This window comes from Euprymna scolopes, chromosome 20 (genome assembly GCF_053919585.1).
Source record: "Euprymna scolopes isolate OS-2025 chromosome 20, ASM5391958v1, whole genome shotgun sequence".
NCBI lineage: Eukaryota > Metazoa > Mollusca > Cephalopoda > Sepiida > Sepiolidae > Euprymna > Euprymna scolopes.
Window position 1 is genome coordinate 45,268,168 of NC_136501.1, and position 19,209 is coordinate 45,287,376.

A 19,209-nucleotide genomic window follows, 5' to 3' on the forward strand; every position below is an offset into this window, starting at 1 on the left:
CGGCACACTCCTCCGCAGATGTTGAACTTTCATATGCTCGTAGGTCAAAGATGCCTTCTCGAATGAACAGATAACTCTGCTCTGCTGCGTGCTCTGAAACCACAATGGCATACATATTCATTTTTAGGTGGATGTTTCTTGTGTTTTGCCTTCATATTTGCACGAAGAGTGTCCCTATGACAAAGGCGGTAATGTTCAAATTCTTTGGTCCCCAGGAAGCACATCTTTCTCCATTTTCTGCGATCCTCTGCTACACTCTCCCAGGAACTCAGAGAAATTCCACAACGTTTCAAGTTGTCTTTTAGTTTATCTTTGTAACGAAGCAGGGGACGCCCTATTGAACGGTAAGAATTTGTCAGTTGACCATAAAAAAGTTGCTTAGGAACTCTTGAGTCATCCATTCTTACAAGATGACCCGACCACCGCATTTGTATCCTGATCAAAAATGATTCAATACCAGTGATTTCACATCTCTCCAGTAATTCACTATTCGGAACACAATCCTGCCATGCAAATAAAACGCAGACATCTCATATGGAAGGAACCAAGCTGATTTATATGCTTGCCGTACAAGGTCCCCGTTTCGGCACCATACAGAAGAGTATATATATATATATATATATATATATATATATATATATATATATATAAATAAATATATATATATATATATATATATATATATATATATATATATTGCATTTTTATCCCAAACGAGGCACTGTGTCATATTGATGTAAGGGTTTCTGTCTGGGACATAATTCATAAGGCTACTGTATAGGGAGTTGAGCAGCATGTATCTGTTTACATTACACCTGAACCTCTGCATGTCAGTACAATTGGGGAAACAGGAACCCGGAAGGAAATTCCAACGTCTAGTAGCCCTGAGGAAGAAACTATTAGAGTAGTAGAAGGCTTTCTTACATATAGGGAGTTCTACTGTGTAGGGGTGGAATTTTGCTGCTAGTCGGGTTTGTCTAAAGCATTTATCTCGAGGGGGCACAAGAGCTTGTAGTTCGTCGGAGCATCTACCATTAAACTATTTGTAAAACAGGCAGAAGGATGTACCATTTCGTCGATGGGACAGCGATTGAAGCCTAGCTGATGGTGCACAACCTATTAGGTTAGCAATTTTTGGTGGCAGTACGCCCTTGGAACAACGCTAATAATTAATATACATGTAGTTGAATCGAAGAGTAGTTAAATTGACGAATAAAAAGAGGAAACATGAATGTTATGAATGGATGACCAGTTAGCAAGGTTTAACTCAAGAACGAGATTAGGGAATAATATAAGAATACATTAAATACATTAATATACGAAAAATATTTATGGTATATATATATATATATATATATATATATATATATATATATATATATATATTCAATTTCTCTTTACATAAGCAGTAATTTGTAGCTACACAGTCATAAGCATGTTTCGGTCTTATGACTGTGTAGCAACAAATTACTGCTTGAAAATGTAAATTGCTCTATTACCGTATTGAGCACTCTCGTATTAACCTCGTTACATTTCATTGGTTACCCTACTTTTGAAAAATAGCAACTACTAATTATATATATATATATATATATATATATATATATATATATATATATATATATATATATATATATATATATTAAGAATACATATATAGATGTATATATATATATTACTGATGGGATGATTCCAATATTTTCCCGATTCCAATACAATTCCCGATTCCAAACTAAATTCTCGATTCCGGTAAAATTACCGATTCTGATTCCGATTCTTTATAAATCTGTAAATATTTAACTATAAAAGAGTTACTTTGTCCTGATTACCGTAAAAACACATCTTAAATATGCCTATATGTTCTCTAACGTAAAAACACACTTGTGACGAGGTGATCTAGTCTTACTGGAAGTTTAAATAAAAAATTATTCCAAATCATAAAATTTAAATTTCTAAATTATCATTTCTTTATTGAGCAATTTTATTCGGCTGGGATTATCTTATAAAAAATACTAGCATTTCAGCCCGGTGTTGCTCGGGGGTTTGGAGGTGTATGTTGAGCAAAAAAGAAAAAAAAAAGACCAATTTTTTAACTTTGATCCCAATTATGACCCCTTGACATTTATTGTTTTGGGCTCAAATCAAGTTATCAAGTTAGATCCATGTCTAAAAAACCTATATCTAAAATTCCAAGTGTTTAGACCCGAAATTGTCGGAGGAGTTTGGTAGAGTTCCCAAAGGTGAAATCGTTGAACTTTGACCCCTTAACAGCCAAATTTCTGGCCGAAAACCAACCACAAAGATTTTCCCAAATCTCAGTACCCTGTATGTAAAATTTCGAGTCTGTAGACTTGAAATTGACAGAGTTATTGCGTAGGGAAATGTACACACACAGAGGCACGTTCACTTTTATAGATATACTAGCAGGGGCGCCCGGCGTTGCTCGGGTGTTTGGAGGTGTATGCTGTGCAAAAAAACAAAAAAATGGTTAATTTTTTAAAACTTTGACCCCTATTATGACCCCTTAAAATTTATAGCTTCGGGCTCAAATCACTTTATTAAGTTAGATCCAGGTTCAAGGAACCTATATCTAAAATTTCAAGTGTCTAAACCCAAAATTGTTGGAGGAGTTTGGTAGAGTTCTTAAAGGTCAAATCGTTGAAATTTGACCCCTTAACAGCCAAATTTCTGGCTGACACCCGTCACATCGATTTTCCCAAATCTCAGTACTGGGTATTTCAAATTTCGAGTCTATAGACTAAAAATTGACAGAGTTATTGCGTAGGGAAATGTACACAGACAGACAGACACACAGAAAGACAGACACGTTCACTTTTATAGATATATAGATAGATAGATTACATCCAATAATATTTTGTAAGACCGATTTGCATACCAGTAGATTTATTGAATTTCATTAATCTGAAATATATATATATATACGAAGAAGAATTTTACAGAAATATAAAATATACTTTGAAAGACCAACATTTATTTGCGAAATTTCAGATAAAAGCACGAGAAAGTCCATTTCAAAGTTTCTTTGTGGCATATATATATATATATATATATATATATATATATATATATATATATATATGTGTGTGTGTGTGTGTGTGTGTATATGTATATGTGTGTGTGTTTACATTCTGTGTAGCATGTGTTCTCTAAAGATAGATCAGCAAGTTTAAAGATATTTCAACGTAGCGTATTCTAGTTTTCTGGGAGAGACGTTAGAGAGTCGACACGTGTCTTGCAGCTGTTTCCAGAAGAAATCTAAATGGCTTTTCACCAAGCCACTTTTTTATAAACTTTATTTTTATATAGGGTTGTTAAACACCGAGTCTGAAGCGAATTTTATTGGTTCGAAAATATGTTCATTTCACTTATTTTCAGTTCACAGTTCACGGAGAAGGAAAAAGAATAGCAATTAATGCATGCAAAAACCCGACGATGAAAAAAGTGAAAAGGAAAGAAGAAAAAGCCGAACAAACAAACAAAGAAAAAAAGAAAGAAAGAAAGAAGCTTATTATGCTTGTACGTTTGATCTTGCACATCGATTACTAATCTACCTACATGCCACATATTGCAGCGCCAAGTTTGTCAGTTCGACAATTTTGCAAATTCTAAAAGCATTTAAAGTGCTGAATTCTGTTTATGTACATCGAGACTTCTCAAGAATTATCTAAACTTTAGTGTGGCTCCTTCCGAAAATACTGGTAAATAATTTTCTTTTTTTTCAGATTTTATGTTGCTTTTTCTTCGATGACTATTCTCTATTTCCGAAGCAGTATTAACTATACGCAGTATTACACTGTATAATAAGAAATACCTCTACATTGTAAAATTTTCTCTGTGTATGTACACGCGTAAGAATATTTAATATTCTTGCAACAACAAAAAATGCATATGCATTCACAAACACAAACAACATCTAAAACTAAGAACGAAGTCATCCTACAATATTAACTGAATAAAAATGACGTTAATTCTGCAGATTACGGATCGTGCTGAAATAATAACGTTGTTATTTCGAAATCCATTCTTAACATGTTAACGTTTCTGAACTTTCAGCTAACAATTTAATCAACAAATATACCGTACAAATTTAATTTCACTTGAATTTAGAGATTAGCAGGCACAGCGTAAGCAGTTATCATGACGGACAGAAATAGCCGAATCCAGTTCTACCATTCAGAAGTTATACGAAATATACAATTTGCTTTTCACTTATTATACGGATTTCTTGAAAACAATTGATAAATAAACTGACTTCTTACCGTAATTCACCAAACATGTTTTTTTTTAATAACAATAATCAATGATTTTCCTAACAAAGCAAATAACAAGGTGAAAAAATAAATGCACAACTAATAATTGTTACCAAAGGCAAGCAAAGTTACTTGTTTACCTCCCTGGATAAGTTTTTAGTCGCGTCGGTCGGTCGGTGTGTCGGTCGGTTGGTTTGTCGGTCTGTCCGTAACACTTTTGTGCTAGGTCTTTTTGGTTAAGATCAAAGGTCTGTTGTTAATAGATGCTGTTCTTAGCTTTTTAAGCTTTTCTTGGCCCTTTGGCCAAGATCGGAGTGTGGTATCTGTTCCGGCGGATGCTGCAGGTCGGGAGCGTGTGTGGGGGCAGCCCCACATGTGGGACCTTGGTCAGTGTGGGGGCGGCCCTTCGTGCCAGTTGTCACTATCCAGCTCCCTTACTCCCCGGGGAGTTGGTCCCCATTTCCCCTTCACTCCTCACATTAAAAGTCGGCCTTGTGCCTAATTTGCTCGGTGGGGGAGCAAATAAATACCCTTTTCTTGGGCTTTTTGGACAAGATCAAAGTGTAGTATCTGTTCTTACTACATGCTGTACTTATGCTTGTAACTTTGTGAAATAAAGTGGGGGATCTCTTTTCTCTATTAATTTAATGTAAAATGATCACTCACTTTACAACCAGTCAGTCTCAACGCCATCAAAGTCATTCTTCAGATCATTCAAGTTGTTTTTGAAGGATTCCACGTATTTTTAAGCATTCAAGTCATTCTTAAGGTCATTCAATTCATCCTTAAGTTCATTAGAGTCATTCTAAGTCATTTACTTTTTATTTATTTAAGTCATTTGAGCCCATTTTTTCGGTCATTTTAATTTATCTTTAAGAATTTCATGTCAATCCTACATTCACGCATTCATTCATTACACGAGAGCACGCGACTAATGGCTATCGGCCTTGTTATGTTTAAGCTTATTTTAAAGCGCTTTTTTTAAAACTATGGATAGTGAAAACGTGTTCAGTTAGAACGAAAAACAAAATGAAGGTTGTATTCGAGCCTTGATAATCGCTCAAAAATTGAAAATTGAACGCAATACTGATAGAAACACACACAATACATGTCATTAAGAAGAATGAAATATATGCATAGTCATCGCGCGAGAAATATATAATATAGTAACAGAAATATTCTACCAGTATCTTGTTTACTTTTTAATTGTAAGCTATTCTTGAGGCTCGACTATAGCTCAGATGGGACTACAATTTTGTTTCCAGTTCTAACTCAACAAGCGGTACACTACCTTTTATTTATAAGTAGAAAAACACTTTAAAATAAGTCAAAACATAAAAAAATATATCCAGATAATTGCATTTGGCAAGATTTTCTTTTTTCCTTTTTTTTTTTTTTTTTTTTTTTTTACTAGCTATTTTGGAATATGACCAATAATCGTATTTCTACTTTGTTTAGTCTTTTTTTTTTATTGATATAATACCTTTTTCCGTGTGTAACGTTGTCCGGGAACGAACATTACGTTGTGTCCAGTTTCAATGGCAAATGAGACCAATACAAGGAATAGGAAATAACTCCAACTCACTTGTTCTTTGTAGCAACAACATTTGTTTCCTCGTTCTCTCTTTACCCCGCTGACGTCTCTCACGCGATCGTCTTCTTGACCGTCCCTCAGACTTAGCTCGTGATCGCTAACGTAATCCACATCTCTTCCGAGATCTCGAACGTTATTTCTCTCGTAATTGATCTCTTTCTCTTTTTATAGTCCTTTTTCCGCACCGTGACGCGACTTCGCATGCATTTACATCCGCGCTAAGTTACACGTTTACTTTTTTGCATTTATTCTTTTTCTTTGATATGTTATAGACGTTTGCTTTATGAAACAAAAATATGGACTAAAATACGGTCGTAGCTACGTACACACACATGTGTTCATTCCGATTCTGCCGTTCACATACGTATTTTTATATGTATAACACTTTTACTAAAACGCAGGTACTATGTTCGGATACTTTCGTCAATATTTCAACAGTCGTCAGCAGGAGAATATTTACTCATTTACAAACTGTTTTTGTTTGCATTTAGGACGTAATAATTATTTGCTTTTAAATCAAACACTACGGTGCTATCACATTCGTCCTAGTTGGGGGAGGTAATTTATTATTTGTTTATTTTACGCAAATGAATGCAGACTGCATGTAAATACAGGCAAACCAGAAAAACGCCAAGCACAGAATCAGCAGTAAATACTGCCCGGTCAGATTTACTTCCTGTTTTTTTTTTTGTTTTTTTTTTTTGTGTCTTTCTCTTATCATTTTACAAATTTTGTACTAATTTTTATTTATTAATTTAGTCATTAAATTGTTAGGTGAAAGTACAGAGAGTTAAGAAAGCCTCCACACTTCTTAATGTTTAAAATAGTTTGCTCAAAAATCTTATGCTGAAAAAAACACGTTATTATTTAGAAAGCCATTCCTAACATGGAGAAGGCGGCTTTCTAAAAAACTATATAGTACTATTGACCAACAATTTAATAAAAAATTAATAGATTTGCAAAACTGAAACTTTCCGCACGAAGTTATATTACGGATGAAGTTTAATATCAGTGGTTGAATCTAACCGGCCGTCGTTTACCGCGAACTTTCAATCAGACGTTCTTTTTGTTAATATAAATACATTCACATTTGTACAAAAATAATTATGTACGTATCTACATTTACAGATAATAGAGGGAGGCGATTTTCCTTATATTTCTTATTTCTTTTGAGAAAATTAAATTTATGTGACTGTAATATCTACTATTAAATATAAATTATTTATTTGTTTTTAATCATCTGGGCATGTTTTATTAAGGCTTTTCGAATGTTACATTCTACTTATGTGATAGTATAAAAATGTAATATTCTACAAATGTGATAGTCGACAAATGTGATGGTCGAAAAATGTTAGAGTCTGCAAATATTTTAATCTACAAATGTGATAATCTACAAAAGCGATCGTCTACAAATATTATAGTTTACAAATATAGTCTATAAATATTATAACCTATAAATGTTATAGTCTACAAATGTGATAGTCGACAACTGTGATAGTCGACAAATGTTATAGTCACAAATGTTATGGTTTACAAATGTGGTAGTCGACAAATGTGATAATCTACAAATGTGATACTCTACAACTGCTACAGTCTCAAATTTTACGGTTTACAAATGTTATAGTCTTTAAATGTGGTAATCTACAAATGCAATAGTCTACAAATATTATAGTCTGCAAATATTATACAGCTCTTATCGTGCTCTAATTTTCTCTCTTAAAATTTATATTTACTTCTATAATTTTAATTTTCTCCCCAAGCACACAAAAACACAAGTTCATTAATTTTGTATATAGCAATCTTTTCATTTTTCTCATAATGTTTAGCTCTCTAGGTTCCGGAATAACGTCCGGACACAAGTCAGTTAGTATTGAATAAAGTTCAGTTTTAAAATCAGTTGAATCATATTTCTTTTTTAATGCAATTAATGATAAAGTTTCTAATGTTTTTCAAAATTCATTAATAATCTACAGTCTAACAGTTTGATAGATATAACTTGCGTGTAGCTATTAGCATGACGTCACTTTCGGTCGTACAGGTCTTACCTCCTTACGAAGAACACGGTAATATTGCACGCATTCTAATATGTATACTTATTAATACATCTGACATTTAATAAGAATTAATTAGGCACAGCCTGTGTGAATTTTATTTGCTAATCAATACACGCAAGCATACAAAATATTTCTTGACGAAACAGCGATACTGTTATCACAGCCTTTATACTAGTAAGTTCGAACATAAATTCTGATTTCTCAGTTACAAAAGTTCATTTAAATTTAACCATCTCCTCAATGGACATCATAATATACCTGAGGACCTATTATTCACTCCTACACCAGAAAGATGTATACATGGACACTAGAAGAACTTATTTTACCGTCGATTTGTGTCTTAAATCAAAATGAAATATAAATAATTGGCCACAGCTTGTGTGAATTTTATTCGCTAATCAATGCAATTAAGCATACGAAACGTTTCCTAATAAAACAACGATATTCTTATCGTTATATTTTTACCAGTGACTTCTATTTTCCCTATGACAAAAAATATACCATGATTATACGTTTACGCACATTAACTCACAGTTAACTCCTCAAATTACATCATGATAGACCTCCGGTTCTATAATTCACTCCTGTATTAGAAAGAGGTCTACGCGAACACTAGAAGAAACTATTTCACCGGCGATTTTAATTGAACCGCTGTCTGCGTTCTCAGTCGAAATCCCTGGACCTTGGAATAAACTTCCAAGTGAAGTAATAAATGCATCAACAACGCAACAAATTCAAGGTAAACTGCACAAGTGCTGGACTATTGTAACATCTTTTCTGTAATCTTCTACCTCTTTATTTCACTGCATGGAATTGAAGCACGATTGTTTCATATTTTGTCAAAAAAAAAAAAATAAATTGAATTTAATTGAATTGATCATATCAGTTCCAACTAACTGCAAGAGATGAAGCAGTCCAAAGATACCAAAATGATGGAAAATGTTTCCGAAAAACTAACCTTCCGTTCGTGGTTCGCTAAAGAGAAAAGGAAGACTCTACGGTATGTATTTTGAAATGAATATATCTTTCCTTTTCCTTTTTAATTCAAAATGTTATTCAGGATCGATAATAATTCTCAGCCACAGAGCTAAAGTAAAATGATTTTTCCGAACAGGACAGTTTTGCACCACTTTACTACCCCACTTATGAAGATAAAAAATAAGATGCAATCATATTGAGCCTTATGTCTAGAATACTTATTCGAATTTTGATCGAAATCTATTCATAATTTTGATTCTAATGGTTCTTATGATAATAGTAATACAGCAAAATTACCTTGACACACCGGTTCTCGTTAGATCGCCGAAGTTAAGCAACGTTGAGTCTGCCAGTACTAAAATTGGTGACCATTTGGAAATTCCAGGTGTTGTACGTGCTCTCTGCTTACCTCGGCAGTTCTTCCAGTCATCCGGGACTTCTCCTTGCAACTGGACTAAAGCAGTGCCGATTTAGGAGAGGTGTGGCAGCTGATTGCGCAACCCTTGCCTCACAAGTGCACGTGCAACCACCCCTACAGAGGGAATCCATTGCCTTTAAAGACTGAACGGAGGCGTTAATGAGTCTTAAAAAATTGAAATTCAGGGAATCTTGCGTCTAATTATGTATCAAATATTATGCAGATCTGAAATATTTGAATTTTCAAATAGGGTTGCAGCTTTACGTCCCATAAAAACCTGTAAACGAAAATCCAATGAAACTGAAATTAGGATTAGTGTTATAAAACCTATTGTTAAAATTTAACAAAAAAACGCGAGTATTTGAATTTTCCAAATTTGAATTACGTACTTCGTAGCAAATTAAAAGTAGCTAAACATAGGTCATATTACCCATTCTTTATAATTAGCATCATTGTTTCAAAATTCACAATAATCACTTAATTACTTTAAGAATGAATTTGGTACCTAAAAATATGTAAACATATAAACATACATGACTTTATATAAATAATGCTTATCTATTATATAAATATCACCTGTCTGTTTACATGTATGTATGTATGTATGTATGTATGTATGCCTCGACAAACCTTTCGACAGAGGTGGCGGATATTCACGATATCATTTTGAAACTGGACTGTTCGGACGACAAATATCGAAAAAAAACATTAATTCCTTTACCCTAAACTGGGTACTTTTCTACAGGGAGCAGTCGCTTTTCCCGGCGATATTTCCGGAAGTCATCGCCTTTTTTCGATTATCTTACATTTTTAAACCTACGTCACTTCCGCTGTGGCAACAACAGATAACGCGTTATGTTTTTTTTTTTTGGGGGGGGTCACTTTGTTTTTCTTCTTCGCGGTAGGGGTTCGAGCTTCCTGCCTACGACCACTTTTTTGTGCTCGCAATTTTCTTCTTTTTTTTTGTTCAACCAACACCCTCACACCTCACACATACACATACACTTTCTTTTTCGCCTTCGCGTCACGGGTTCGAGCCTGTCTGCCTGCCTTCTACAACCTTTTTATTTATTTATTTATTTATTTATTTATTTTCTCAAAACACACACCTACAAACACCCGGGCAACGCCGGGCACCTAGGTTAGTTTTATATAAAGCATTTTGTTGACGATTGCTCCCTTATAAACGTGGCCCCTATCACTGTAGCTCTGAAGTTACAGAGGTTAGATATCATAATTTTTACGTTTCAATTTCGAGTATTTTAGACGGTTTTTATCGGTGCAACGTGAACACAACTTCTCATTTCAAAATTCAAAGACTTGCCTTGAATTTGATCAATACGCATCACACGCCAACGAGGTAAGATTCCTTGTATTTCAATTCTTCTTAAGCATCCTTACGCTTTAGAATAAAAATATTATAATGGATTTTGATCAAAATTGGAAAAAAGATTCTAGACATACGGTTTAGTCTTACATATCTGAATTTTTCACATGAGGAATGGTTATTCGTATTATTTGGATTGTTCGGAATACTGTTCTCATCTTGAGTAAGATTTTCATCACGTTTCGGCCGATGTTAACCTCCGATCTTCTTCAGGTATGTCTTGTAAAACTCAGGAATCTTTCTGTCGAACTCGGGGATTTGCATGGAATTGCGAACAAAACCATTTATTTACTTCACGGGGTTGGGGGTAGAATGCTCTTGTAACGTCAGCCATTACTGGATAGAGATCCTAACTAATTCGCAATTGTATTTTTGACCACCCACTTGAATCTTCAGGAAAATATACATTTTTAAAATTGTTTTTTTCCAAGAACTCTAATCTCTGCGTCACGGGAAGTAAATACAGGGTTCCGTTCAAAATTCTGTCGAAATTCCCGAGTTCAACAGAAAGATTCCCAAATTCGACAAGATACACTTGAAGAAGTTCCAAAAGCAACGACTTCTATTTATTTCGCCTGAATGGTGCAGAGGAAATTGCATTGTTAGGATGACTGAACTTCAAATTGTTAGCTCATGAATGTATAAGACCGAGCATCATAACAATACATTGTGCAATACTTTCTGATCCATTCGGTCAGTATTTTGCGCGAGGAAAAACTAATTCCTCAAAAAGAGGACCCCGTGAATTAAACAAGAATGATAGCTTACCCGTTCTTGAGGGATTTCCGCTTCATTAAACGAGGACAGAAAATGTAAGTGCAGCACATGCAGAAATATTACATTTTGTTCCGAGCGAAAAGGCCAATAAAGCAACATGCTGGTAGTGGTGGTGGTGGTGATGATGATGATGATGATGATGATGATGATGATGATGATGATGATTCCATTCTTTTGTTGATTCATTTCATTGTATAAAGAGATTTTAATAGGGAATTCATTTCATGAAACAAAAAAAAAACCCTCGAATATAATAAAGATCGCATCAATTATATATATATATATATATATATATATATATATATATATATATATATATATATATATATATATATATATATATATATATATATATTGGGATGCTTTAAGATGAGTCATTTGTGTTTTCAAGTGATTAACCGTGCCGGGATGGGAATGTTTATACTCTAAATGGTATCTTCATTAATTACTGCCTTCCATAGATATTGTTGTCTCACCACGTTTTAGCCAATTAATCTTTTGGCTTGCTTTGGGAAGGATTGACACCGCTATCTTCAGATAATGCTCACCTGGAACCGTAGAGACACAACACCTCTGTCCACTACGCCTCGTCGTTCAAAAAAAGCCAGAGGATTAGTTGACCGAGACGTGGTGAAATAGCAGCAACAATGAAAATGATTATAACAAATAAAGCAAATACATAAATAAATACGAAGAATAAAATACGTATTGAATACGTTTGAAGCCAAAAACTGCAACGCTAATTTTTCTATAAAGTAAACTAGTGTTTATTTTTTAAGAAATATATTTCGGAGTAATACTCCTTTGTTAATCTTTCTTTCTCTCTCTTTTTCTTCGCCATGATGTCGAGTGGAAGAAAGTTCTATGAAGAGTCCACGTGATGTTGTAAATTGCGGGTTTTTTATGAAATAAATACATCGCATCAAAAATCGTTTTCTTTTTCTTTTTTTCTTTTTCTTTATTGTATATTAGTGCACAACATATTTCCTAAACTTTGGAATGTATCAAATAACACATATGAATAAACTTATAAACTTATGAAAATTATTTTGTGTTTCTGTAAAATTATTTTGTGTTTCTGTAAAATTATTTTGTTTTTCTGTAAAAAGAAAAAAGACTAAAGTTTTAGTAATTGCTGCCCTCGTTGAGCGGCTTATTTTGGTTAGTTTTAAGATATTATTGTAATTTAGTCTCTTTCTGTGATCAGAAAATTGAATATGAATAGTTGATTATTGAAGCAAACCGGACACACGTACATTTATTTTTATTATGTAGAATAATAATCAACAATTAACAATTAATGTTTTTAAATCTAATTTTGGTGGGAAATTATTTTCTTCTTGAGACAAATTTTCATTTTCTGCAGTGTACTGTTGTTGCTATTGTTGTTGGGGAGAAAGATGAAAAATACAGAATAGAAGACGAACAATAATAATAATCATAATAATAATAATAATAAGAAGAAGAAGAAAAAGGAGAAGAAAAAGAAGAAGAAGAAGAAGAAGAAGAAACAAAAAAGGAGATGAATGCGAATAATAATGAAAAAAGAAAACCGGAAGCAGAAGATAATTTCATTATTGGTAAAATCAAAATCGCCCGTTAAGACGTACAACGGATAAAATTACAGGGTGGTCCACTTAAAAATAGCCCGATATCTATAATTTTTCTTAAATCAATTTGTTTTTGTGATTAAGCGGCCCACTTAAAAGTAGCCTAATCTCTATAATTTTTCTCTTACGACCAACTGACACAATAAGATAAAACACAATTTTTCCCAAGAAGATGGCGCTAAATGCCACACGTTTCATAGAACATTGACACGAGTTCATGACACGTTTACGGAAGCAAAGGGTTGTGGCTATCACCTTTCCCGAACTTGTCATCATGTGATTTTTATATTTTGAAGACTTTAAAGTAAATAGTTTATGCAAATAATCCTCACAAAATAGACCAACTAAAGGAGAACATTACCAATGCTATCACATCTACAGATAGTATCTACAAATGTTGTTAAACGGGCCCAGAAATGCATAGATGTCAACGGTGAGCACTTCTAGCATCTTTTTATAACACTACAGCTTATTTAAACAATCAAAGAATGTAGTAAAATAAATACAGAAAATAAAAACTGTTCTGAAGAGGAGAACATATATTTTCCGATAATTTAAATTTAAAAAATATATTGTTGATGGTTTTTTATATTTAAATAATGCCATTGAATATACTGAGTTTTAATATATATTAATCATTATATTTCAGAATCGGGTATTTCCAGAAGCTGCTGTTGCCTACGATAATTATCATCATTTTGTATGCATACCTTTGCCATTATATCGATCAGATATCGATGAAGGCGTCTGTACAAAGAAAGGACATGTTACGCGCAGTGAAAACTTTCTACATCGTCGACAGTCCCTTCTGTAGAATTGAAGATATTGACCCATTTGCCACTAGCGTGTTAGCATTCTATCACATGCAGAAGCCAAAAATATGTCCGGCTGCACGGAAGATTACCTATCAGCAAGGTAATCAAGTTATTGTAAATTCAACGGCAATGACGAACTACTGCAAGGGAAATTTTACGCACTGCGAACACAGAACAGTGATTCGAAAGAATGAAAATAACGTTGAATATTCATCAGCAATCAATTTTACCAGAAAAGCCGTCGTGGCTAGTGAGTTTATCAGGGTGAAATGCTTCTGTACCGACATGAAGAAATACTACGCGAATTTTCACGCATTCGTACATGAATTAAACACATCAAAATCTGCAAAGAAAATGGCCGACAGGTCAAATCAAACAACGATAAAACCTGGAGATAAAAACGCGAATATGTCTAATAAAACTAGGTTCAACATTCTCATGATTGGTCTGGATTCAGTCTCCCGGCTTTGTTCGCACAGACACTTGACAGACACGCGAGACTTTCTGCTGAGGACATTAGGAGGTGTCGAATTAAATGCCTACAACAAAGTAGCTGATAACACATTTGTTAACATGATGCCGTTGTTATACGGAAAATATGTAAAAGAAATACCGTGGTCCCCCAAAGTGAAAAAACCATTCGATTGGTATGACCTAATGTGGACAAAATATCATCGTCTCGGTTACAGAACCGCTTTTTTAGAGGATCATCCCAGAATTTCCATGTTTACTGGTGCAAGAGTCGGTTTTGCCAAACCCCCAACTGACCATTACTTTCGCCCGATGGCTATTGCAATGGAAAAGGAAAAAGTCCGTCTGGAGCTCTGGTCACCATTGTATGAACGAAAGACGGGAGGTAAATGTCTACATGCAGTTTATTTCGGATTTTGCCAAAATATACAAGTCGGAAGGGCAGTTTGTATTTGCGTTTTTTAGTCGACTTTCCTATGATGACGACAACTTGATTGGATCAGCCGATTATGCGTTCAAAGATTTTTTCAAAGGTTTACACGAAGGACAGCTAATAAACGACACGTTCTTATTTTTCTTCTCCGATCACGGAATGCGTTTTGGAAAATTCCGGAAAACACTTATGGGGAAACTGGAAGAGAGATTGCCAATGATGTACATCGTTCCCCCGAAATGGTTTCCGAAAAGATTTCCAAAACTTTGGGACAATCTGAAAATGAACAGCCATCGACTGACGACGCCGTTTGATATCCATGAGACGTTGTTATCGCTTCGAAACTTGGAGGAATTTGAGCGAAATCTCTCAAAGATCGATGTACACCGTCGGGGTGTCAGTCTTTTCGCTCAGGTACCGGAGAACAGGTCTTGTGTGGCAGCTACCATATTACCACATTGGTGTACATGCCAAGTAAGCAAAAACATTTCGCTTCATGACAAGATTGTAGTCACAATCGCGGATATGATTGTTGCGACAATTAACCAGAAACTTCAACCAGAAAAGGACAAATGTGCTACTCTAAAATTAGACAAAATCCTACAGGCATCTATGACGATGCCTAATGATAAATTGCTGACCTATAGAGAGTGTAAGGATCAAAATCTGGATGTCCGAGGCGTGCATTACGGGACTGCTACCCGAATAGAAATGAGTGAATACTAGTTGACTATTCGAACGTTGCCGGGTTCAGCATGGTTTGAAACTACATTAAGATATAACTCATCGAGCAAGAAAATTGATATTTTGGGTGAGATCAGCCGTACAAATAAGTATGGAAGTCAGTCAAGCTGCACGTCAAATGGAGACATGAAAAAGTATTGCTATTGCAAATAACTGACATATAGTTAGCAGTAATTTTCACTTAACTCAAAAAATAACCTAGCTTTTATAATGTTCCTGGCTATCAACTTAACCGTCTCACAGTATCTTGTTTTACACTTTAATTTCCGTCTCCCCCCATATATTGGTATTGTTTGCTACTTCGTATCTATTGTTGATTGTAGGATATTTCCTATTTCTTTGTTTATTCTAGGCTATATCCTCTTCCTTTGTCTATTCCCTCCTCTCAGTACTTAGTGGCTGAAATTCAATCCAGGGCCACTTTATAGTATCACCCCCTCACATACCCAACTTGTCATTTATTACATAAATTACAAAAACACAAAATCATATCGACATAAATTACATAAAATTCATACATATTACATGAATAATGATATTACCTTCACTAAAAAAGAAAACAAAAATTCGGCGTATCATTTCCAACCCAGGACCACAGATGTGCACCCAACTCTCTCGGTATTCCAGGGGTATTTGAATACCCTTAAAAACAACTCTTCAAAGCAATTCCTTTTTTGACTGGCTCCAGACAACTGGTACAGCTTTTCATACCAGAGACGGAAAATCAACCTCGCCTTTCCACCGAGGTAGAAAAAAATACAAGAGGAATTTTAACCACCTCCAAAATAACAGGCATTCCGCTATTTCGCCCCACCCTCCCAAAAATAAGCAGAAGGAATTTTAACCACCTCCCCAATAATTCGCCCCCCCCCAAAAAAAAATAAACAGGAGGAATTGTAACCACCTCCACAGTATTTCGCCCCACCCCCTTCAAAATAAAACAAAATCATAATTAATTTTAATCACCTCAACTGTAACAGGCATAGTGCCACTCTCCTCTCTCCCTTTCTCCCCCACTAAAAAAAATCAGGAGGATTTATTTTCGCCTCCCACCGGAAAAACCTTGTGCACACACCCCTGAACCTGTCTGGTCTCTTGCCATTTTTTCAATAAGAAGAACAATCTTATACATTTTACTTTAATAACACTTTTTTTTTTTTTTTTTACATTTTCACCCAAAAAAAGGCAAATTGCCACTTTGGTGTGGGGGGCTATTATCAGGGGCAACAACTACTGGGGTACTATGTAGGGATTTGGGCAGCAAGGTGTCGGTTCACGTTACACTTGAACTTCTGCACGTCAGTACTGTTGGGGAAGCAGGGACCTGGAATGGAATTCCAAAGTCTAGCGGTTCTGGGTAAGAAACTATTGGAGTAAAAAGATCTTTTACATCTAGGGATCTCTACAGTGTGGGGGTGGGATTTAGCAGCCTGTCGGGTTTGTCGAGGGTGCTCACGTCGTGGGGGCACAAGTGATTGCAGTTCGTCAGAGAATTCACCACTAAAATACTTGTAGAAAAGGCAGAGGGATGCAACATTTCGTCGATGGGACAGAGGCTGAAGCTTAGATGCCAGTTCAGGGCCTATCAGGTTTGCGACTCTCTTTTGAACCTTTTCAAGGAGCGAGAGACTAGTAGCAGATGCACCAGCCCAGATGTGGCAGCAATACTCCATACATGGGCGAATGGTGGCCTTATAGAGGTACAGGATACTTTCGGGTGTTAGTAGTTTTCTAGCACGGTAGAGAGAGCCCACCTTTCTTGCAGCGGCCCTGGCAATGCCTTCAATGTAATTGTTCCAACTCATGTTTCCTGTGAACGTTAGGCCAAGGAGTTTGAAAGATGGACTCTCAGATAAAGAGTCGTTGGCCATTGCTATGGGTGGTAGAGAGGGTTTCTTGTAATTATTGAATGAAACTAGTTTAGTCTTGGCAGCATTGAACGCGACCAACCACTTTTGTCCCCATTCCACTACAGATTGGAGGTCTTCCTCTCGTGTTTCTGCCATTTCTTTAGAAATGTGTTCATTCGTCTTCCTGTCGTGCCTGCCATAGAGTGTAGTGTCATCAGCATATATACCCATCTCAGAGGCAATTTTGTCGGGGAGGTCATTTATGAATATCAGGAACAATAGAGGTCCAGGGATAGAACCCTGGGGCGCCCCCGCATTTATATCATATTGTTTAGATGTACGACCATCGAGGACAACCTGGATTTTTCTCTTATTTAAGAAGGATTTAATGATGTTAAGTATTCTACCAGTGATACCGTATGATCTGATTTTACTGAGGAGACCCTCATGCCATACCCTGTCAAAAGCCTAAGATATATCTAGAGCTACCGCTCTGCCCTCCCCCGCTTTGTGCAGTGAATGGTATATACGTTCAGAGATCACAGTTAGGATGTCTGCTGTGGAACGAGCTTGTCTAAATCCATATTGTTTGTCAGTCAGTAGTTTAGCATCTGTAAGATGGTAAATTATGGTCTCAAATATTTTGGCAAAAAGTGGGAGGAGGCTAATGGGGCGATTATTTGATGGGTCTGTCCTTTCGCCAGAATCCTTGAATACTGGTACAACAGAAGCAGTTTTCCAACAGCCCGGAAAGCAAGCTTCATTAAGGCATTTGTTGTAGAGTTTAGAGAGAACTGGAGCTACTTCGGCTGAGCACTTTTTTAAACGCACAGCTGGGATAAGATCGGGTCCACATGCTTTTGAGGTGTCAAGGTTTTTTACGACAGCATGCACCTGAGCAGGGGTGGTTTTCAGTTTTGCAACATTATTAAGAAAAAAAGTAACATTTTAACAAAACAAAATTGCTTCTCTACTGTTTCTGTTTTCGACAACACTAAAACAATATTATTTAACACAATAAAACCTACAACCTGAAAAAACAATAGCATTTAACAATTATAAGTTTCTTTTTTTCAATTTTTTCTCATTTCTTGTACTAATCGATTAAGAAGTCCCTGTGCAATTTTACAAGCATGAGACATATGTAATCTTCATCGTTAGAAATACATAAAAATTTACGTAAGCAGTTCTTTTCTTTCTTTTTTGTTTTTTTCTGCGTGACAAAAATGTTTTTCTTTAAAATCAAGATAAGTCTCTATTTTTCTCCTGTTTTTTTTACCAACAATTAAAATATAAAGTTCGTATGCATGTGTACGGAAAAATTTGTTTAAACAGTCTCCATTTTTTTTATAAACGACAATTTTAATAAAAAAGGGTTTTCATTTTGACCGTCTATTTGTTATTTTATTTATTTTTTTTTAAGTGAAGGGCTTTCTCTCTTTCTCTCTGCGCAGATCATCGGCCTGCGTCTCCTAATTTCCCCCTCCCCGTGAATCGTGAACATTGGTAAAAAATAACATTAAATTTTAAAATTCTTGACTGACCTCATTGCAATCAATAATTGTATCAACTTTGATCTTCATCAGTAACTCACTCTCCAAACATTAAACTTTCATTTATCCACGTTCTCGACGTACGTTAAATACATCCACTCTCTAAGTACAATTTCTCAATGGTTCTTCATATGCCACCGGATCAAAGACCCGAGGTACTCCACGTGCCAGTGTTTCATATCCCTAACTATCTGAATTTCTGGATGCTTCTTTTCCTGCATCCCACAAAAACTCATGCTCCGTTTCCCACTAAC

At 35.3% G+C, this 19,209-nt stretch overlaps 1 protein-coding gene and 1 pseudogene across 2 annotated transcripts in view; one reads left to right on the top strand and one right to left on the bottom strand.

Annotated features, from left to right (window-relative positions):
* LOC145241403 (dehydrogenase/reductase SDR family member 6-like) overlaps window positions 1-6,266 on the bottom strand; it is a 123,418-nt gene extending 117,152 nt beyond the window's left edge. Inside the window, exon 1 of the mRNA XM_080104332.1 lies at window positions 5,857-6,266. Within this exon, the coding sequence (XP_079960458.1) occupies window positions 5,857-5,878 (22 nt within the window). The 5' untranslated portion in view covers window positions 5,879-6,266. The remainder of the gene's footprint in view (window positions 1-5,856) is intronic.
* The window catches only part of LOC145241405 (uncharacterized), a 196,493-nt pseudogene extending 177,903 nt beyond the window's left edge, over window positions 1-18,590 (top strand). Inside the window, exon 2 of the transcript XR_013862553.1 lies at window positions 13,739-18,590. The product of XR_013862553.1 is annotated as an uncharacterized LOC145241405 (transcript). The remainder of the gene's footprint in view (window positions 1-13,738) is intronic.
* Window positions 18,591-19,209: the final 619 nt, after the last annotated feature.